This window comes from Cylas formicarius, unplaced genomic scaffold, assembly GCF_029955315.1.
Source record: "Cylas formicarius isolate icCylForm1 unplaced genomic scaffold, icCylForm1.1 PGA_scaffold_4__25_contigs__length_36172078, whole genome shotgun sequence".
NCBI classification, from domain to species: domain Eukaryota; kingdom Metazoa; phylum Arthropoda; class Insecta; order Coleoptera; family Brentidae; genus Cylas; species Cylas formicarius.
The window spans coordinates 28,735,648-28,760,128 of NW_026844334.1; the positions used below are offsets into that span (position 1 = coordinate 28,735,648).

The 24,481-nt window shown below is 33.6% G+C and overlaps 1 protein-coding gene across 2 annotated transcripts in view; it reads right to left on the reverse strand.

Moving 5' to 3' along the window:
* LOC132701520 (protein fem-1 homolog CG6966) overlaps positions 1 to 24,481 on the reverse strand; it is a 77,011-nt gene that overhangs the window by 35,402 nt on the left and 17,128 nt on the right. The window contains exons 1-4 of one of the 2 annotated variants that reach the window (XM_060669504.1): positions 14,602 to 14,681; positions 10,932 to 11,177; positions 9,008 to 9,216; positions 3,666 to 3,876 (exon numbers count right to left, since the gene is read on the reverse strand). In XM_060669504.1, the coding sequence (XP_060525487.1) occupies positions 3,666 to 3,876; positions 9,008 to 9,214 (418 nt within the window). In that variant the 5' untranslated portion in view covers positions 9,215 to 9,216; positions 10,932 to 11,177; positions 14,602 to 14,681. Of the gene's footprint in view, positions 1 to 3,665; positions 3,877 to 9,007; positions 9,217 to 10,931; positions 11,178 to 14,601; positions 14,765 to 24,481 lie in introns of those variants that run through there. The other variant, XM_060669503.1, reaches the window with a different exon arrangement.

A 24,481-nucleotide genomic window follows, 5' to 3' on the forward strand; every position in this document is an offset into this window, starting at 1 on the left:
TAAACACTTCTACTTATTCGAAAATAACCCGTAGGATCAATGCTTAATCAATGTTAAACCGGTCCATTTACGTTTGAAATAAAAAATTCAAGTTTCTACAAATATTCGTTACGGTTCATCTCAGGCAAGACCTATTAAACATATGAACATATGTTGGGATGGGTTTTATCACGTTCTGCGGTTACGGCAGCGTACAATACTTAAATATTTTTGGTCGTACTATACCTAAATAGTTAAATAAAATCTTTAGAACAAACCTCGTATATTTCAGTTTTAATGCGCTTTACGCAGTCCGTGCTTCCGTCAATAGAAAAATTTGATTAGTTGTATGTTTAGTTGCCTATAAGGATGCGATCACTGTGATTTTTGCCAATGTAACGAACCAATCCGATGCTAGTCGATTAATCGGGAATGATCCTTATTCGAAAATAAGTTCGGTATGCTATCATAAGCACCATGCCACCACACCACCGCATTCTGTTTGACGCACCTACTCCATTTTTCACAATCTTTATTGAAAGAAGTTTTTAAGGTCCCATTTTAAAAGTGGTGTTGTGGATCTACAAACGATTTTACTTGACCTCATACCAACTCTACGTGGTTTAAATCGCAGTGATATACATACCATTATACTTCGTTTTGAAGCGATTTCAGCAACAACAATTTTTGCACCAAGTAACTAGTCTTTCTGAAATTGATTTTTTTTAGCAAGCAAGTGAGAAGACGAGGGTATTTTTCAGATTTTCTGGAGGGGCAGCTAAAATTATCAGACATTAACAATTAACAGACCCAGGAGAAATCAGATGTGCTGGAAGTAATCTTCAAAAACATCAGCATTCATGTCTTTGCGGTGTCTTTAGTCCGTAGTAAACCACACCGACAAATCCATTTTTGGTATGTATGTCTTACTTTTTCCCCAAAGTGCTTCTATTCCAGTGGACCATCCTTCCATGAAAGTTTGCCTCGCGCTGTTTATCCTGCCATGTTTATTTGCCAACGGTACATTCTCCATTCCAAGTCTCGCCCTGATAATAGATATTATTATTTTCCCCTCTTGACTGTCAAACTGCTCTCAAATATAGTTGTCGCTAGCAGATAAATTCGTCTTTCTTTATTAAAAGTGATTTTCAGTTTTTCATAACGAAAATTCATTTCCTTCGAAGTTTTCTATAATTTCTTGATAATAATGGGCGGAATGAAAGCATCTTTGTTCATTTCAGACATTATTTTGTGAAAGGTAGGTAAATCAGTTTCTTTTCTTTGTTTTTTTTTTCAATTTTCGCCAAATAACGCGTTATATTTTTTAAATATTAACACGTCTGAGGCGTTGCCAATTCAACTCGAAGCAGAAGACAATATTGCAAATTCAAATGGAACAAATTGTATATAATTAGTATGTTTTATGGTTTTGCGCAAAATTCTAAGTAACTTTTGTTATCATATTCTTATATCAATCTCGTTCCCTTACTTCATAGAAAAATAATTTTATTTTTGCAGGGAAACATCGCTTCATTAAAGCTTAACATTTTTTTGTGCAAATTTTGCAAATTTTAAGTAAATGTAAACTAAACTGAACGGTACAAGGAATAAGAAATAAAAGAAGATGCCTAATTTGGATTAACTAAAATGTCGAAGTTATAGAAGATGGACATTCTGTAGGACTTTCTTTTTTAAAACCGTTCTCGTTATACAAGGTGAGAATGTAAGGCAGCAAAAGGTGGGGAAATTTATCCATAATATTGGGCGGATCACTTATTGTAAGGAAATAATAACACCATCTAAACTGCTGCAAACAATAATTTGTACAGAAATTCGTCAAAAACCAGTGATGTGCGAAATTACATAATAACAATAATAATAATAATAATAATAAACTCCCCTTTGCAAGCCGTTGGTTTTTACTAATCTTTATAAGTTATGATGGCTTAGACTTATTTTATAGTTCCAGTTAAAAAAAAAAACGCATGTCGCAATGTATGACACAGACGTCCCGAGGTGTAGCGTTATGAAATTGACCGGTCAATTATTTTGTGTCAATTGACCAATGAATTGATGGAAATAATTTTAAAAATTTAATGAAATGTATATATATTTATATTGTGCGTTACGTTGCCGTTGCGCCTTTCTGGAAATTGGACATCGCAATCACATAGTAATTTATTATAAAATATATGTTATCATTAAATAATGATAGACAACACACTATAATTGAAAGATATTATTATAACATTTTGGTCGAATTTGATTGGTCAATTAGATTTAATCAATTGGCCAGCCACAACACTACCAAGGTGTAATTAGAAATGAACCATTTCTATGAAAATAGATGTTTTAATCCTATTTTAAATGTTTCTCCACATTTTACTACTTAAATACATCAATTAGATTAGCCACCAAGAATTGACTAGTGACCGAGTTAGTCTAACAATAACAATATAAGTATTTTTTAACATTATATTTGGCATCCTACATAACAAATTTGGTAAATTCGGAATAATAACTAGACTAACTTTTTTTTAATGTTACGTTTTTTATTCATATTTTAGATTAGGGTAGAGATATAGATATGCGAGTTTCTCTGGGGGTTTTTAAGTCTTTATTTGGCTATATAAAGATAAAAAAGTCATATAATAATAATAATAAAAATAGTACGTTTATTTGCCAAAATACGGCTAGAACAATACACTATATATTTTGATATATATGGCAAGATTTGGTCTCAGCCTCCCAGATAATAGGAACAGAATTATTAGCAATTTCAATATATCTGCAGCAAAAAGTAACCACACTCGAAAAGTCGCTAAGATAATACTTGATTCATAATAATAATTTGGTTCAATAGTAATTGAAGGTCACTTGTTGAGCAGAAACTTTTTGGATCGTCTCTTGAATGCAACCGCTGCAAAGATTTTATATTCTTCCGGGATACTATTATAAAACCGGTAAATGTTGGACGAAAAGGATCTCTCATAGAAAACAGCTTTATGAACTGGCGGCGATATATACCAACAATCGGTTCTGAAACGAATTCTGTGAGTGAGATACCAAGGACTCCAAAGAATAATTATATTATGAAACAGTGAAGCAGAGTGCTTTTTCTGTCCTCCATTGATAACCGATTTGTCTAGCGTAGTGTGTAGGAAACTGGTTCACGGCGGTGAAAAACGACCTCAAGCAGGATTTTTGGACAAGTTGCGTAAACAATCGAAATGCATTTTTGTATCAGGTTTAAATCTTAAATTAGGGCCAAACACTAAACCTAAATTCCGAAAACAACTCATTTTTTCCACTTTAATTTTAAAATTTTGTGTAGAAATAGGTTATTTTCCGGAATACTAAAAATGCAGATTTAGATATTTAGTAAACTATGTTTGTTCTTGAATTCCACTATATGGTTTATGTCTCCATTAATCTTTTCTTGTACCAGGTGGCTCATAATGAAGGATGCCGGCCATATCTCGGGAACAGTTAGTCCTACAAATATTTATAGGTAAATATGCCAAATGAAAAAGGTGGAAATTATTTTCAAGTTCAATTTCAAGTTCAAAAAATAAATAAAGAAGATAGGGGAGAAAAACCAAAAAAGACAAGCTCGGGAAGAAAAGGAACAAATTAAATGTGTTTGTGACAGAAATTTCATTTCACTAAATAAGTCATATGCGTACCGTAAGAATCCACATCCATAGTCGCTCCGTGGTCGATGAGCAATTTTAAAATTTCTAAACTGCCCGATTCGGCACAGTCGTGGAGTGCGGTGTTGCCTTTCACGCTTTTTCTATTCACGCTGGCTTTCAGGTTCAGCAGGTACCTAGCGATTTTGATGTGTCCTTTGAAACAGGCTATCATGAGACATGTGTGGCCGTGTCTATTTGCAACCTAGAAATTAAGAACTTACTCAATATGATGCAAACATTTCTGATATTTTGTATTTCAGATGTTGATACTTCGAAATTTCAAAAATGTAAGGGTTTCTTCCATTAACCACGCAAATGCGCAAACTCGAAATGAACATATAGTTCCTTGTCTAGGCCACGGTATGTAGGCGCTGTTTTACAAATTACCATAGAACTATTAAAAATTGTCTTTCTACTTAAAATGGCATTTCAATATACCTTCTGTTCTATTAACTGTGATTATTAAGGTTTTTTTTTCTTGTTTCCGCTTGAATATTTTGCGATTTCTATAGGTATTACAGAACCTCTGCTGTGTAGAATTGCACACAAGGTGTAAAAACATCTAGGTTGATGTTGGTTAGAATCCAATAACCTTAATGTTCTAAAAAAATTGCCTGGGAATGGATAAAAAGTTTGTTTCTATAAATATGAACCACTGGATTATGCTTTTTAATAGCTGGCGGTAACATTTATTTTGCTTCAAATTTCATAATTGTATTCCTCCAAATAGTTATGGAGGTAAATAACATTTTAAGAACATGTTTATCGGTTTGCTCGCTAGTTGTTTTCAAAAATAAATATGATGATGATCCAAAGATAAAATGACGTATGTGTTCAAAGAGATCGAAGAAATAAGTTTGGACATAGTCGTACGGGAAAAAAGGAAATTTAAAGCAAAAGTAAATAATTGACCAATGACTACTCAGTGGTAGCTAAAAAGGGCCATTTCTCTGATATCCTAGATAAAACTCTCAACTCGGGCGGTAATCAAAGAAAAATTATTCTTATGGGGGATTTAAATAGCCGTATGGATATTAAACACCGTAACCGTAACAGTAGCAGAAAGATTGGGAGAAGATACCCTCAATGAAAATAGCCACAGATTGATAGACCTGTGTCCGCACCATAATTCGAAAATAAAGCACAGCTTCTTCAAATATAAAGTTTACTTGGTAAGATAGTTATAACGACTATAACGTTTTTTTAGAGACCAGCAGAGTAGTATATCAAGATGTAAGAGCGTTAAGAGGCAGTGAGTGTGGAAGTGACCACTTTCTAATAAAAGCAACAATTAAAATTCCATTAAAGACAACCAAACCCAAATTAACTAGAAAGTTTAAAGAGCTCACTATGAGAAATAACTGCGAGACGAAAGACCTATCTATGTATATCGCGCCATCTCCAAAAGCATATCGAGAGGAGGAAACACCAGTTCAAATAACAGAATAGACAGTAAGGCACTAAAACGTTAAAATAACAGGGCCAGTAGTCCGGAAGGAACACCGTCAGAATTTGAATCCCATTTTTCATATTCCTACAGGTAAACGCTGCAAAAACAAAGTATATGTGTGTGTTAGAGGGTCAATGGAAGATCTAGTAAAGATTGACAGCAAGGGGAGATGTGAAAAAGAAATACAGGATAGCATAAGTAAATGGATGATCGGGGATCTGAATTCAATTCTATTTTTAATATGATCACCTCGAAAGGATGTCGCCAGAAAAAATTCCCAAACAAAATGATTTTCGCGGGGGTCGGCTTACATAAACCCCACTAAATTAAGCAATTCACCATATTTGTAATGCTTTAAACAATAAAGAACATATTTTAAAGCTATTTTTGACATGTCGCGAGCTTTTCACGCAGTTGTTCTTCATATTTTGGAAAATAAAAAAAAAATAAGAAAGGCGTTAGAGGAACTCCTCTCAATTGACATGTACCAACTGACAGAAATTGACAGTCAAAGGTCCACTAAACTATTAATTACAAGGGGCACAGAGCAAGAAACTTATCTGTTTTCAACGCTTTTTAAAGTGCATGTGGTTAGTCTTCTGAGAGTTTAAAACAGTCGCTGACGATTCTAATGTAGTTATACTGGGAAAATCAAAGACATTAAGGCAAAAGGAAAATACTAATAAATCCGTGGCAATGGAATTTGCCGCCAGAAATAGAATAATGAATTCCAGCATTCTATTAAAAACTGATAAAATATCCTTAAAAAACTTTTGTGCAACAAAATTTCTCGGATTATTTACTGATCAAAAACCAATATAGGCTACTCATGTTGACTATCTGGCAGAAAAATTAAGCTCATACTGTTTTCTATTAAAAAATACAGCCTCGATTATACAATCTACTATCCCTTATGGAGTAATGTTTTGGGGAATCTGGAAAAATATTTATTCCACAAAAAAGCCATAAGTTCAATGCGGCATAAGCAGCTCAGACTCTTCTAGAGAATATTTAAAAAAATTGAATATATTGACTTTTCCTAGTCGCTATATCTATTATTTGACAATTTACACAAAGGTATCATTAAGAGATGCGAAACGTATGAATATAACATTAGGCATATGTACCACGTACCATTTTCAAGATTATGGGTATAAAATGCTTAAATAAATTATTCGAAATAAGTAGCGACTGTACGGTAAACCTTGAAAAAAAAAATGTATCGATCAGTATGAGTCATTTTTCTATAGACGCAATGACCCAAGGTTAAGTCTGATATTCGATTAATACGAATATCTCGAAAGAGAAGAGTTCTCTTATTTGTGCTCTTAGTGGCCAGTTTTTTAAAATATTCTATAAAAATATTCGACAGGAGAAAGTGGGGAACCCATAGCTGATTTTCAATTAAAATTTGCAGGTAGGTTTCGGATTTTAAGATATCTGCTTAGTATTTCAAGAACAGGAACTTTAGTAAAAAGAAAAACAACTTGAATTGGATGAAAATAATTAAGCACAAAATTAAAAAAAATTTAAGGTGGATGGAGCACCGATCGGTTTTTAGTTCCTGACAACGCTCTACAGAAGCCAGCAGTATGTTTGGAGAAATGTTAGCGAGAGTGAGCGACGCTGAGATATAAAGAAGAAATGAACCTACAGTTAGACAAGTTTCGGAAAGCTCAGAAACTTCGCTGGAACTGGTATGATACGAGGGGTAAAAAACTTCTCCAGCAAGAACTTCAAAGATAGAAGAGGAATTTGTTCAAAGCAATAGATCAGTTGTAAGTTGAAGAAGTTAATGTATTATGAAGATAGAATAGAGGCGTGGTGCGTGGTTTGCTACGCAGATGATATCGCACTGACGACTAGCATCCAAGACGTACTTTAGAAACTAGAAGTTGAAAGCAGTAACTTGGGATTAGATACCAACTGCTCAAAAACCAGGGAAAGGGCTCAGAATAATCAACCAAATATTCAACGCAAGGGTAAATGTCAAGTGGTTAACAAGTATGGGGTATCCAAAAAAAGATTCCGTACTTATCAGACACTTTAGCGTCATCTAGATTTCGTTAATTTTTAATTTTTCATATACTCAGGGTATTCCGTTTATCTGTGGTAAATATCAGCACTCTTATTTTAAATAGGACATCCTGTGTATTACTGCATTTTTAAATTTCCCGAGTTACTATTACCCCCGTGGTCAGTTCAGCCTCGGTGCAAGGGGGGATATTTCTGAACCAAGTAGGACGTCCCTACAACTCCGCACTGGACGATCGACGTGGGGAGTCCTCAAGCTCGACACGCAGCATCCCAATGGCTGAGAGGGAAAGTTCCTGTAGATATGCAGGACCGGTGTGAATAAGATATATCAAATACCCACGGATTAACCCAGAATATGGGGTAAGGCAGTAGCTATGCTCATTACTGTACCGAGGCACACGAAAACAATTCCTATATGGACTTGGCATTAGATATCCGAAGGAGGGAATCACAGTGACATAGATGACATAATGTGCGTAGTTTGTTCGAAGGGAGACAAAGCCATGTTATTTGAGAAATGAAAAGACTTAAGTGGTCCTTCTGGGGATGGGCTAACTCTGGTATCTCTCAAATAAATGAATACCACGTTTATTACTCGGGTAACGATGACCCCCGACACTGGAATGTAGTGGGAGTTATTGTCGGTGACGTCATAAATATTTCAGACAGTGTAATTCTAATGCAAATAGAAACTGATTCCATTCCAGACGACGAAGCAGAACTATTTTACAATGACATAAAACACGCGCATTGTGATGTTTCAATCAACACATTAGTTTAGGAACCCCAGTACAGACTAGTGCAATTCTGTCAAGAGGGAAACTTATTATAACAAATACTCATTATAAACACCATCCAAGGCATCTTTACACTTTGACTTAAAATACTGACAGTTTGCTTTCCGAAATGGTTTAATGTAGAAGTGTTTCCATGTTTCGTGGACGAAAAGGGCCTTCGATAGAGTAAGATAAGGTAGATGGAGTGACATTTGCATTATAGCGAATCTATTTCGAAGCCAAACAGCGGCCGTCAAAGTCGATAACGAGCTTTCAAAGGAAATTATGATTAAGAGAGGGATACGTCAGGGCTGCGTTCTGTTCTCATTATTATTTAACTTGAACTCAGAGAGAATATTCAGTGAAGCTCCGGACGACAAACAAACATCATAAAACGTTGAAAACTGGCAATACAATGGCAAATACAAACTATGACACGTCCATGAAAAAAATAGAGGGGAAACGAGGCGCATAACGTCGTAGTAAGGGCGGGGAATTCAAAAAAGCCACAAGATACAGGGTGCTCCATTTAAAATAAGTAAGCTGGTATTTAAATCAGGTAAACAAATAAATAATGACTGAAATATATGAAATATTTAAAAAAATATGTTTTGAACACCCTGTATAGTTATCCGGGAACATCGATTTCTAATTAATTAATAATAGAAGAACAGAACAGGAAAAAGTATATGGAGCAGAAACATGGTCGTTGAAAATTGTCGACCGCAGAAATATTGCCGTATTTGAATTCGGGTGTTGGAGAAAGCTTCTGCGAATACCATGGATGGAAAAAAGAACTCATGCATCCATTGTCCAGGAAAACACCAAAGATTATTCAAAATAGTACAAGTTGGAATCTTTAGATATTTCGGTCATCTACAGAGAACAGATGAGGATAACAACTAATAATAAATAAACGCGCCTACAATTGAGAAAAATGGCGAGAAATGGTTAAACCTGTAACCCAGTGACGTGCAGATCACGAGTTTTCTGTTAAGAGGAAAATGAAGACGAAGATGAGGCGCGCCAAAGCTTATCAGACAAACGGATTATCTTAATATGTGCCTTACCTCAATATCCGCGCCATGTTGTACCAAATACTTGACAATCTCCAAATGGCCGTCGAAGCAGGCCGCTCTTAAGGGCGTCGAATTGGTTCGGGTAGTCGCGTTCACTTTGGCACCGTGACCGATCAAGAGTTTGACAATGTCCAAATATCCGGCTGCTGCCGCGCACCACAATGGCGGCGCCCCTTCGATGGTCTCACCATCGAACATAACTGAAACGAGGACACAACATATCTTCCTTAGTGCCTTAGCTTTTGAGTGATAAATTTACGATTGCGATTTTCCAAAGAAACTAATAAATATGCGCGTGCCACACGGTTCTAACTTAAGACCAAATTTTTCAAAGAAACTTCGACAGGCTATTGTAATACTATTTACAAATCTTCTGCTGATGTTTCGCCAATTATCCTGCTGGCTTCTTTAGAGCTTAACTGAAACTGTTTCACGTCAACAAGTTCAATTTATAAACAACCACCGCAGGGCGAATCGAGAATATTTGGAAATAGTATCTCAAACCCTGTTGTTTGCGGACGACTTAAATATGTATTCCTCCATTTTCAGTGTAGCTGAATGCCTTAAGTAAATGCAGAGTGCAGTGCATATTTTACCGCTAATATCCAAAAATTATTAGGATGCATAATACCTGAACATTTTAGGGATTATGGGTAATTACTGCGACTGTGACGTTCCATAATAACTGAACACATTAGGAATAATGCATAAATACTAAAATCGTCCGATATTATTCATATCTGGGATATTCTGTTAATATTGATAATACCTAAAAATTTTACAGGAATTATCATTTAGTCATATTGCATATTTCCTAGTTAGGACATAAAATTTCTCTGTAGCGTGAATGTTGAGCACGCGTGAAATATAGGTAGGTTAGTGTGTTTCCACTGTTTGTCATAATGACTGTGTTAGCTGCTGATAGCATTAAATTCAAATTTATTGAAGAAATTGAGAAGCTAAGGGGAAGCACAAACTCACGACTAAATGTTTTGTTCCAAGAAAAATATGACGCACTCTTAGCAGAAGTAAAGCAATTTGTCAAAAGACCTGTTTTATCAATTAAATTAATGTGTTCTTATAAATTAAATAGATTAATTAAGATTACATTAATGCTCCTTGCAGTATCAGCCCTAAAATCCCGTTACAAATGGAAGATGTGCGATATGTAATCCCTGTTGCAGAAATGTTTGACGTTATCACCAACATCCACCGAAGAAAAAGAGTACTCTAACTCTACAGCGGTCAAAAACGCGGAATGCCTTACTGTAAAACCTATAGTAAACTCCAGTCAGAGTAATTGTACAGGTGCGTCACAGTATGACAAAAAATTTTAATTTAGTTTTTACGATTGCGTATCCGAACGTACCTACATTAAATTAATTATTTAAAATTGCAAGTGTAAGTGTTTTAAATTTGTTCTTTATTTTACGCATTTTCTTAAATTATAGTGACAATGGAAAGGAGTTCGTAAGTCAAATAATACAAAATTTAACGGCAGAATGGGAAGGTTTTAAGCTGGTAAATGGAAAGCCTCCTCACAGCCAAAGCCAAGGAATTGTTGAGAGAGCCAATGCAGAAACAGAACTTTCAACGCTGGGATAAAAATGTCGCCATATTCGGCACTGCACCCAAAGTTGGCTTTGTAGCAGAAAACCTACCTGGCGAATGTGTTACAGATATCATAAACGAGGAAGATTTAGACGCGTTACTGCAGAATAGCGTCTATGACGAAAGTAACTACGAAAATGAAGATAATGATAGCGGCAAAGATAACGATGTTCCAGAAACGCAACAGAACCGCAATCCACGTATTTTGGATATTAGGAGTAATGTGTTAGAAAATCTTCAACAAGCCAATAAAATAGTCAGTGCTTCCAACACTAAATATTTGCCATGTTTAGTAGGTACTCACATTCCAGTTCCTATTCCGGATGTTGATCGTGCACGTGGATCATTCCGCAATATAATTGCCCTTGTGATAGAAGCAGATCATGTCAATAGCATTTACAGACAGTAATTATGTGCCCGGTTCCAATTTGAGCCTTGTTTAAGTGTAGACTTCTTGAACGTGAATGATATCCCAAATGTAACAACTACCACGTCTAGGATGATTCGGGAGTACCATAATGACTAAATGTTCAGGTAGTACGCACAATTCCTATAAAACTTTAGTTATTATCAATATTAACGGAATATACCAGATATGATTCATAATATCTGACAATTTTACTATTTCTGTATAATTCCTAAATTTCGGTGATTACCGATAATCCCTATAATGGCCGGGTATTATGGATATTAACGGTTTTCGGATACTAGCGGAAACACATACAATTTTCGGATGGTTACCTCAAACGATTTGCATCTTAAAATAGGCGAGTGAAATTCTCGATGGTCTTACAGAGACTATAGATTTGAACATGTATTTCGATGCGTAAAACATATAGAGAGCAGGATAATCGTAATTATAGTTTTATTGTAAGTAATTGTAAATATTTTTTTTCTGCTCCCGTCCGTAAAATGCCTAATTACACACCCATCTAGCGTGCGGGAAGCGTTACTTTACCACGTCAGTTTCGTTTCCCACGGATCTAAGCCACTTCGGACCTTTCCGGGATTTTACCGCACAGATTTGGGAGCAATCGAATGTTTTCGGAGATATTTTTATTATGAATTGTGACGATTGTCAATTCTGACGGTAATATCAGTGAATGTATTCATGTTGTTTTGCGAAAATGTTCGTCGGGTAGACTGTTTAAGTCACTCGTGAGTCAAATGCCGTTTACCGCACTTGTTGCATAATATTCTGTTACCAACATATTTGTCTTGAAAATCCTTGACTTTAGCTTTGTGGAAAAAAGCTAATAGTACATAGCCACCAAGACTTTTAAATTATGAATTTTATTTAGACGGATTTTATTGCTCTTCATTTATAAATGGTTACCTAAGGTTACAAGCTGTCCGAATTTGTTAGCGTACTTTGGTATTCGTATGCCAGGGTTAAATTCTACCACTAAAAGTTTCTTCTATGTAGCGTGTTTTAATTGTCATAATTTGTCAAATGTTTGCGATAGGTAATATGCAAATTGGGAAATATATGTTTGATGTCAGTTCGATGGTAAGTTAATACACGTTAATACAATACGAACTGCACCAATGGAGATATGGATGCTTTTGAATTTAATAAATTTGGTTACTGAAAACTACTTGTTCAGTTTTTGGGCAATGTTTTCATGTTGATTCCTTATTTCGTATTCCGTATTCCATGCTTTTGATTTTTTTAGTGTTATTGAACTATGTCTACTAATTTTTTATAATAATATATCATACCAAACGCTTGTTATGCCGAGATCGTATTTTATTTTCAGCCGAATTATCGTGATCAGATTTCCTCGAGTGCCCGATTGCCCACTATATTGCTGCCATGGTCTTTTTTGAATAGACAACAAAAGCCGAGCTGATCGTCTTATTTCAGTATGTAAGTACGTAAGGTAGGCCTAAAATTTTAATTCGATGGTTTTTTTCGCCGTTTCTTAAATTTGTTCTATTTCTGTGAACTTATACTATTATTCCGCCAGCGGCTTCGAAAAGGGAAGGCCAGGAAACATTAAGTTTCAAACACTATTTTTATTCTGATATTACGCTATATTGCTCTGTACCTAGTTGTGAACAAACAAAAAAAACACATTGTGAAGTGTGTTGTGAACAAAAATGAATTAAAAATTTGAACGAAAGAGTCATTATTGTCAAGTATATACCGATCGAGCGTAAGCCTCTTCATTCCGGGTATGGGAGCCATCGGATTTTCTCAACGGTTTGAATTTTGATTCTGCTGCTCATGTCAAACGTCACTCAGTGAATGTATTCACGTTGTTTTGCAAAAATATATCCAATAACTAGAAACAGTACGTTTGGTAAACTTTTGAGGCCACTCTTTTATTGAGCATTCGCCGTTTAGCACACTTGTTGCATAATCTATTAATGTTAAGAACTGAATTGTCGTTAAAACAAATATTCATATTAAGAAGTATATATATTTAAAGTCTATTTCAGGAAAGCAAAGAATATTAGATTACGCAAAAGGATTAGAGGGTGATCCAACGAATACATTATATAGCCATGATTTAATTTCAAAATTTAAAGGAAAGAATTTTATTTCGACCGAATAAAAATTAGGCATGTAGTATGTGGGTGCCCTTATCGTTTATTAGATGTTATATAAAAAATACATTATATATGGAATTAAATTATAAAAAATCATAATATTCTTTGTCTTCTGCAGAATTATTATCTCCTCTTGACGTTATACTACAATTAATGGGTCGAAGGTTCAATCGATCCAGTTGACGATTTTCTCCTTTTCTTTAATCAGAAGCATGACTGCATGTCACCAGTTCTTTGGTGTTAACAACAGCATTATTATTTAGTATTTACAAATCGACCTTGCTGACATTTCGCCACTTGCAACTGCATTCAAAACACTACAGATTTCCCACTTGTTCAAAAATTTTTCAACATCTTCAATCCATTAAAGACAAAATTGCGTTTGAGACACCAGGGACTTACGATACACAAAAAAGCTCACCAGCAGTTGCAGAACACAATCATGAAACCGGACATATAATCTTACTCGACCAAACTAAAATTCTTGTATTAATCAATCAAAATTAAGCAAAGAAAATCTATAGAAATCTTTAAACAACCAAACGATCTTAACCACGACTCAGGTCTTTCTCTTTTACCAAAATGGGAATCAGTCATTCGAGAAGTTCACGTCCCTCCTTTAGCTCCGCCCCCTCAAACAATATATAAGCAGACAGACAGTAGAATACAAACCAGTTTCAATTAAGCTAAGCAGAAGCCAACAGGACGATTGACGAAACGTCAGCAAGTTCGATTCATCAATAATTGACGCAGCAGAAATCCATCAGATATGTAAATAGTATTTTTGGTGTACTCTCTAAGCCATTACTATTATTTTTGTTTATTATTATTGCGGTTTTTGTTGTAATAATATTGTAAGCCTAACGTGATCATGTGCGGAGGATATCATTGAGTATTATTATTATTATTATTTATCGAGGCAAATACATTTATGTTTTACAAAATTTCTGGATTCCTCCTGCGTCGGTTGTTGTTCAAGCGAAATTGCTGACGTTTCGCAAATAATCCTGTTGACTTCTTCAGAGATTATTAAATTATTAAACGCTCGCTCCGCTCCTCCCAAATAAACTCTTGACTCAAATGCCTTGTTTAATAATATACTATTATTGATGGTAATCGATAACTAAGATTTTTTTAAGTAATCGTAAACACCGCTTTTTTTATTATTTCTAAGTTAAATATATGTATGTGCATGTACGATTAATCATCACGGAATTTTCCTTTTAGCTGTTGATGAATGAAACTTGCTGACATTTCGCCAATCATCCCGTTAAATTCTTCAGAGCTTAACTAAAACTGTTTATCAACAACCAGCACAGACGCAATCCAGATTTCTAAATCGCAACAGTATTGTTTTGGTGAGTTTGGTATTGTTAGTTATAATTCTAGTAAAATGTTAGTAAAGTGGCGTTCCATACCTGAGCCCGATTGTTCAATGTCCGCGTGGCACTTGTCGATGAGGTATTCGGCAACGTCGTAGTGCCCATTTCGGCAAGCGATTACCAACGGAGTTGCGCCAGATGTTTTCGCGGCGACAAGCATCGACACCTCGTCTTTCCCCTTGTTGCAGTGTAAATATATCTGTAAAAACAACACGATACATGTATTATCAAAATTTCGGGATTGAGTAACGCTACTATTTATATGGGAAACGGTTTGGTAAACAATTATTAATGTGTACTGCGCTGCAAAATCACCTCGAAATTTTAGAAAAACATTTGTGAGGATGCGAAGGTATATCGCTTTTTCGATCCGAAACGTTATATAGAAATATAAAATGTAATAGCATAAAATGAAACCAAAACAAGGATGACGCAATTTGAATATTCGTGAGGCAAATGGCGAAATTCTCTCTGGATTGACTAAGCACACGAATGTTAGATTTAACATTCAGAATCAACCCCTACTTCCGATTCCTATTTTTGATTCTGGCTAGCTACTAAAACGTTAATATCTCCAAATTAATTAATTAATACAGCTATTAATAACATAAATAGTAACCTCAGTATTCTGAGTGTTAGAGTGTTATTTCTAGTAAGCATGGATTTTTACTCAATGAAAATAAGACTCAACTTTTATTTTTTGGCCATAGTAACTAACTGGCCAAAATAAATTTTATATTTATTTAGGGTCATTTTTTGACAGTAACCTTCGTTTTTCTTTACACGAACTCCGGAAATCAATGTTACTAAAGACACCGACAAAAATCTGTATGTATAAAACCATAATAAGATTGGCTGCGAAATGTGGACTTTGACGGTAGCCAGAGGCAGCTCGTGGGAAAAATTTTAAGATGTTTGGCAATTCCTGCAAAAAACTAACCTTAACCACAAAGGGATAATTATTAATTTTCTGAATTATTTTTTTTCTGAATTTCTTTGTAAGTGCCCTTAATTTTTTTTAACGTGCTCACTTAGACTTGTATCTAATTGGGGCGAAATATGTGGAGAACCAATTCAAAAGCTCCGCAAAATTTAATACAATTAGTAATTTTTGATAAAATACATCTATGACATTTTCATTATTTTTCTGTATATTTACCCAATAAGCAGAATCTAATTGAGCCCTAATATTGGTTGAGCCTAATAACACAAATTCCGTACAATTGTGAATGTGGGCTTTTTGAAATTTCATACCTTTTTATTTTCAAACATAAATGCTTTAGACCGGTGACCCCTATTTGCGTTCGAGGTATATCGCCACCAAAAAGTAAGCAAGTAATATATAGCTTTTTTGTTACATCCACAAATCGGCTAAGTCAGTCAGTCAGTAATTTGCTATAATTATGATGTTTTAAAGTATAAGTGTAAGTACAAAAATATTTAAAAAATCCTCTGATACAGGCAGAATTAAAAATTATTACGTCAAATTATTACATTACAAATTTCAAAATAAACAAATTAAATTCCAAAACTTAATGTTGTACAGGTATATAGATCTAATTTTCTAACTGTGTTCCCTACAGAACCACTTCCATAGAGAACTTTAATTTGGTTCAAAATTCTATTTTTTAGAGCTTTAGTATCATGACCAACTAATAACAAAATTTAACTGCCGCATATGAAAAGTTTAAATCGTCAATTATTTCGCAAACTATGAGTTTCCGGAATAGACAACCATATATAAAGTAACCTCAACTTTTACTGCCAGGTCGGAAAAAAGAAAGTGAGGTTTCCATTGAAAATTTTGACTTTTAATGTATTTTATAATTAAATTTTTGGAATCAAAATATCCGGCAATAGGTCCTTCCACATTATTTTAGGGTCTGTAAAAGTCATTTTTGACATAAAATTGAAGATTAGTCGAAAAGGCTTAGGTATAGGACATTATACATGAAATATATCTAGAATTTTCTGGAGAATCCAAAAATGCATAATATGCAAATAAGAAAGCTAGTTATTCACTCCGATGTAGTACCCTGCATATACGCAAAGTATAAAATTACAAAATCTAGAGACTAAAAAATTTTTGTATATATTTTTTTTCTCGTTCGTAGTTTTTGTTGTGAGGGCGTGAGGCGAAACACCCTGTACACAGAAACTGAATTTGTCTCCACTTATTATCCAAATAATAGTTGTGCTGGAGAATCTGCTCCAGTTTTTAATAATATTTATCGCTGAACATATCTGGATCAAGTATCCCAAAAAGCTAATTAAGGCGTCGCTGGATCCACTTAAAATGTGAACTTATTAGTAAATTGCAAAGACCATTAAACCACTTAACCCACCTTTCCCATCTAAATTGTAAGCGTAAATCTCTCTATTTGAAGATGGAGTCTTCTACGAAAATCTGTAAATAGCCAGTCACTTTTTTAAATACTTTTTGAGAAAATGAATGCGGATTCGTTTATAATTTACATCCTGTAGATTGTCGAGAAACCTGTAAAATGTCAAATGGCAATACGCTATGCGAATTTTTGAATCCTTGGAAAGAACTAAAAAAGATTCCAAAAATATAACAATAGTTTTATCTATTTAGGAATGAATTCACGGCCAACTTAGGTTTGACATAAAATTTGCACCTATCTAAATTTCGAATATACAAACAAACTTGGGGCGTCCATTTAAACTTATATCCACGATATCAAGATCCGGTTAAACCGGAAGTAATTTCAACAAATGAAACACGTAAAAAATGGGGTTTTATACACTCCATACTAAATTTAAAAAATCCAGTAGTCAAGCGAAAAGTAGAAGCTTGTGTCACACGGTAAGTTACCAAAATTAAATGCATTTAAGTGGCACTTGCCATTGACAGTGGCCCACTTTTTATCGCGACAAACGTTTTAGTGAAACTTTCCAAATACTCGTTTCGAAATAGACGCAGGTGCAAGATCTCTTAATTGTGACCAATTCGCTGGAAATGAAAAACTAATTTTGGAATGTCGCAAGGATAGAGAAAAATGCCAACAAATTTTAGAAACAAGGTTGCCATTGTCAGTTTAAAGCGAGAGAGAGAAAATGGAGAGAAAGAAAAGTAATAAAGTTTTCGGAAAAACTTCATTATATTTTAGAAACCAAACGATATAGGAATTCAAAAAAGAATTTACTCTTAGAATATGTGATAATATATTTTCCATTTAAAAAAATACGTTTTCATCATGCGCATCATTGGCTTTGACCAACTCTGTATGATATAGAACTAATTTCGTCGTAGAAATACAACTTTAATTAAAGCTATATGAAAAAAGAGAGAAAGTAATTAATTTCTCGAAAACCACTAAAGATGGGTGGGTACATGTATTATCCAAAAACAATCATAAAGTTTTAGCGGATCGGAAAATGCAATAATATCCATGGTACCCCATTTAAAATTTCAATGTTGATGCTACTTTTACGTCCTATTTTTAAAATTTTCAGAACAACCCAATCTAAGGGACAATCAACCGTGAAAGACGCCATATGCCTATTTACACCTCCTGCCATACCTAAAGTTATATAAGATTTCTTGATTCAGCTTAAGCGAAGCGAAATTCTTTTTGTCATTTGTTTTTCCTAGTATTGATTCGATATTTTTTTTGTAAAATATTCTCGAAATAAATGAACAAATATTAAATATTTAAATTGTCGTTTTTTGACGTAATCGATATAATTTGTAATACAGATGGAGTTAATTATTTTGACAACTTTTAAGATGCAAAACACGAAAAGATTTTAACAAAAAAAACAGATAAAAATTACAGTAAACGTTTTTCTGCCATTTTTTCTTCCATTAATATATAAGGTTAGAACGGCCAGAATAATAAATCAAAAATATTCGTTGCTTTTGCATGTTGGGGTGTTCGTCGCCAAATTTTCTAAAAAAATAATAAAAATTATCATAGAATGGAATGGAATAATACATACGCCATACTATTCCAAGAAAATAAAGTGGCAACGCTGCAAGGACCTCAATATTGTAAAAATTGGGAACATTCTTTGTATGCTTCTAATAAGCCATCGAGTTTTATGAACCCTGTATAATCAAATTATATAGAAATGAGCCCGTAATAATTAAAATAGGAAATCAATGTTATCGATTGAAAATATTTTTACTTAATAATGCAAAATCACATGTATAATTGTATAATTAAGAAAATGTCAGGGTTAATGACTTAAATAACCGCAAATATTAAAAGGTGCGGATGAGTTATACTTGATATTCAGTAAAACCCAATCAGTTGTGTTATCTGTCGTTTGGTTAGAAATTGGATTTTTAAAAATGTTATGTACTTTTAAAAATCGTTTAGCTTCACAGGGTATCCCAAAACGTGTATGCAAGATCTCTTATGAACAGTAAGAGATGGAAAACATCTTTTAAAACAAATTACAAGGTTTTAGGTGTACATGGAGAAGCAGAAAACATTAACTATACATTTTACAAATGGGAAATTTAAACAACCATATTTTTATCGAAAAAAAAATTAAATACAAAAGGTGTGCGACGAAAGTGATATTATACAGGGTATCTCTTAAGTACCTCATAGCACCTAACTACCGCATTATAAATGGGACACTGCGTAAATATTTTTATTTTTGGATTTCTGAGAAAATTTCATCGTTCCATCAGGTTTTCCCATACCTAATCCAAATAGTTTCTTAGATATCTTGATTAATTTAAAAACTTTAAATATTGTGCCTTTTAACGATTTTTGCCACGTGTACACTAAACGAAAACATAAGAACCATTCTCTCGAAATTGTTATTGAGAATTGTTGGCTATAAATTACCAATCAATTACAAATAATCATTTTACTATTTACAAATATTCTGGATTCCACTTGTGCCTGTTATTGACGAATCAAACTTGCTGGAGATTCGACAATCATCTTGTTGGCTTCTTTAGAACTGAGTTTTGGTTAATTAAGAAATGACATCAGTGCCAACTTTTAATACGCTGCATGATAATTTAGGAAATTATGGTAGTTTTACCAACCCAAAAAAATGAAAAAAGCACAAGCACAAAAAGCTAGTACCTCTCAGAGAATTGTGGTCCACCCATACAAGTTGTCAGTATCCCGTATCTCAAGCTTTATATTGAGGGATACCGAGTGACGTTTGGAATTTTGTAGGTGGTTTCGGAATATCGGTTAGGACGATCAAAATTTTCCATTTTCCAGATTTTATGGATAGATGAAACAAGATTTACCAAATACAAGTTTCTGGATTCCTCCTGCATCTGTTGCTGATAAATCGAACTTGCTGGCGTTTCTCTAATAATCCTGTTGGCTTCTTCAGAGCTTAACTGAAACTGGCATATGTGGCAAATTTAATCGTCATAATGAACATTTATGGTTGCAAGGAAAACCACATCGTAATGCACCAAGGGGACCACAAATCAAGTTGGCGTGGTTTGTGGGATCAACAATTCTTAGACCATTTATTTTCGACGGTAGTTTAACAGACGTCCATTATCTTCACTTTCTTTCGATTTTTCGAAGACTTGAATTTACTGCTGCTGCTGCTTTTTCCGTAGACAACTAGATGACCAACGTTAAGCTAAAACGCGACTTATTGACCGTAGCAAAAATGCACAGTGATTTAAATCGAGCAACATTTTTAACTGTAACGTATAAAAAAAGAACTGACCAGCTACAACATTATTGTACCTAATCGTAGGTATCCGCGAGCAGTATAAACAAACAAGTTATTAAATTAGAAAGCAATTATGGCAGCATGGAAAATTTTTCCTGTCAAAAAACGCATTATAAACATATGCATACATAATATCTACAATTTTGTTAGGAGATATTTCGAAATAATCACTCAAATTTTCCGTTCCTTTCTTAATACACCGATGTTCGGTATTCTCTGATATTCGCGCAATAAAAAAGAAGTTGATTGAACCAATGATTGTGACGTAACGGTAAAATCGAAGAATTTGCGCTGTTTTTTATGAGTGTGACTAATTGACCATCATTGTTTAGTTGGTTATACCATCAAGGATATATGAAGTTCTTGGCGGTACATCGAAGAATTTCCGTTTAAAAATACAGGGTGGAATGATACTGTGACCAAGTACAGGGTGACCATAAAGCTAAATTTACATAAAAAATAAGGTCGCTACGAAACAAATGCATTTCTATTTTTATTAATAATTATAATTATATAATAATTTTGAAAAAAAAATTTAACGAGCGCTGCGTAAAAGCGCGGCAATTAAAAAACATATATTTTTTAAATTGAATCCCTTATATATTTTTGCATGAGCCTGAGATAAAATTCAAGCGTTGTTGAAAACGAATAGACGTAAGTTGGTGCCTCTATGAAAAAGTTCTAGTTTCCAAATTATAAACACAATAAAACGTTGTTTCATTGAGAAAATGATATGACGAAATATGATAAAAAAACTGAGCACTACAGAAATGTTACTTGAGTTCTGCCCCATCTTAACGGTCCTACATTTTTTAGCTTTTTTTTTATTCTTTCAAAACTCTGTCTCTTTAAGGATGATCAATACCTTTGACATAAAATTCAAAATGTCAAAAACGGGAACACTTAAGGCGACCATACATACGAAAAAACTGGTTGCTAAATTTAAAGAAATCAGATTGCCTGTTTTTAAGACGCGGAACTTTCAAGGAGTCTTCACAAAGAAAAACGACTGTTTTCCATTGGTCTTTATTTACACCATCCTTGTCCAGTTCTTTCTCTTTTCTTTCACATTATTTTTAATCTAAATTACTGATTACACTTAAAATCGAAATTTTTATTATAAACATGAATAACAACCAGATACAGCCAAATGGAATAGGGATAGTAATAGGGAGCTCTTGCACACTTTTATATTTGAAACATTTATATTTATATTTTTATATTTATATATGATAATCCACAGTTTAACACTGATAATCTAGAATGACAATTACAATGTGTTTCATTGACACAGAAACCTTTGACAAGTGAGAGATTAGAAATTACAAATAGAGTGTAAAATAAGTTTGCATGTAAGGTACCGAAAATTAAGCTGCTGTTGCATAAGAAGCTGACTGTTAAGAACTGATATGTAAGGTCGCCTTTAGGTATAGTAATATTAATGTGAAATATGTCTAGATGTTCCGAGGAACTCAACAATACTTTATTATTTAAAAGAAAGAATGGTGTTACTTGTACACTAAAATACTCTGTATGTGTGACAACATAATATATTAAAAGAACAAGGGAATGGAAACAACGTTGGCCTTTAATGTTACGTTAATTATTTTTACTGAAAATCCATGACCAAATATATCATGAACGACAGCAATTCTTATTGGAATATTCTGTACTCCGAAACATTACCTTGCAGATTTACGTATTCGTAGCTTTGTTTAAGCAAAAATAAAGATTACCACAGAAGAAGGTGAACGGGACAAAGACTTTAAACGCCTGTTTTGTAAAAATAAAGGGAAACGCATGGTACGAAGTATTTTCTTTACCGCGTTGTCTCCGTGCACAAAGCCTGAAATAGTTTGTCTCTGAATCACTTGTGAATTTACGGTCCATTAATGATATTTTTGCGTGTTCTAAAAATAAAAGCTATATCGGCACAGATATTAGCTGACGTTGAAAACTGTAGACGTTAATTGTTTGGTGTAGCAAAGGTGAAAAACGACAATTTCAAATTTTATTACAAGGAAATACATATATGGAAAGGACATAAAACCTAACACAATGACTTGGTACTTTAAACGAATGATATATCAACGGTTCAGTTTTTTATCTGACCTACAATCATTGTTAATTATTAAATTAACATAACATTACATACCTCTTCACAGTCATGACAATCCTTTTAATCTTTCGCCAGTTCATGGCAATTAAGTTTACATATCTGTAATTTAAACTAAAATTAATAACCCATCATTCAGTAATGATATTTCAATCTCCATTATTGTCTTTGATTTAGCATAGTAAATCCTTATTTTATCGAGCCCGATTAAAAAAAAAAACAATTTTATCCTTCTCTGTCTAAAAAATTGCGTTCTATGGTTTAGACCAGCTAAAAAAGTATCGATATCGCTATTTTCGTAAATTGTTGGGTCAAATTAGCATTCTTTGTGTCTTTACTTTTGGGGAAACGTGCTGAGTATTCGGAATAACGTTCCCTACCCCCTTTATCCAGAACTGACAAACGAAAGAAAAAAAATAAATATAAAAATTGTACAGACTTTCTTATTTTAAATATGACTGCATTTTTCAATGACCCGAGAAATTGACTTTTTATGTGTTTTATAATTTAATTTTTATTTTAAAGCAGGTATGAGATAAGAATATTAAAATTTGAACAAACTGTATTAATTATAATTCAAATGTCGAGTTTAATATTTTATATAGAATTCAAAAAATAAAAAACTGACTAAATTGTGTTTCTATATAGAGATTTTTTGGTAAATGATTAATAAAAACGAATAACACGGAAAAAAATATCAATCAGATTGATAAGCATAGTAAAACATTAATGAAAGTGGTAAAGGGGCAATAGCTGAACACGGTAAAGAAGATATTGTTGGCAAGACTTTGGTTTAAATAATTTGGCGCTTTGCGAAACTCGTAGCGATGCTGATGCTGATGATGACTGTAAACATTTTTTTTATGAATCGCAATATCCAAGCACATATAGGATGTCTTATTTATATTATGTAATATATTTTGGAATGCCAAGCTCCTATAAAACACACCGTATAATTAGTATTTATAGACATTCTATCATTACACATTTTTTTCAAAATAGTGACAAATAAGGGGCGTACTTTGTCACACTATTGCGTCACCAGTATATGCTAGAATTTGCCGACTAAAAGAAAATGAGTTGTAAATAAGTATATTAGTACCTACATATTTCCGCTAATTTACTTAAAAGAATTTTAAATATTAAAATTAGCAAATTTCCAAATTGCTCCAAAATGTTCGTATAAAAAGCTTGTCATGTCGCTGGATTTTTCGGTAGGATGAAGTAATCAAAGCGATAAACCAAGCAATAATTTGCCATTAGCTCAAATAGGAAAAAACACTATTTCAGCGGACTTATTATTTCTTTTACTAATACTATTACGTGTTCTCCATTAATTTTAAAAACGAACCTTGCTAGTCTCATGAATTCTGGCATTAAATGCCACCAAGTCACAAATTTTACAATTTTGTATAAAAAAACAAAACTATGCAAGAAAGTTTTCTAGTAAAGTAAGTTTCGAGGAGAAGTCTATTGCAAATGTAGAGAGTACTGGTTTTTTAGAATAAAACTGGCTCAAAAACTGGAAAAATCATATTAATAAATTTCCTAAATTCTAAAATAAGTTCAAATTAATTTTTCAAAGAAACTTCTACAGGCTGCTAACTAACTAACTTGGAAAAATCACATTAATTTCCTCAATTCTAAAATAAGTTCAAATTAATTTTTCAAAGAAACTTCCACTTCCACAACATGCTGTAATACTGTTTCTACTTACTTCTGTAAAACACCTAACTATACACCGTTCTAACGTACGGATAGTGTCATTTTACCCCGTTAGCGTCCAATATACACGGGAAAACTTTTACATTCCAGCATGCTAGCGTCCTTATGTATATTTTTTATTTATTGCGCAGGTTTCTGAGCGTCCGAGCAACGTTGCCCGATTGATTGTGTATTAAAGTACATATAAATAGGTGTCGTCTTCAGAACACGCTTCTCCTTTTTAACATGATGGTGCACAGTCTAGCGATTCATATTTTCGCTATATTTTGAAAAATGCTTTGTTGCGAACTTTTTTATTTTATTACATTTTGTTTTTTGTAGATTTGTTAGTTCTTAAAGCTCTTTGCTAAACTTAGTTTCTTTGTGTAGATGTGTTAATACGTC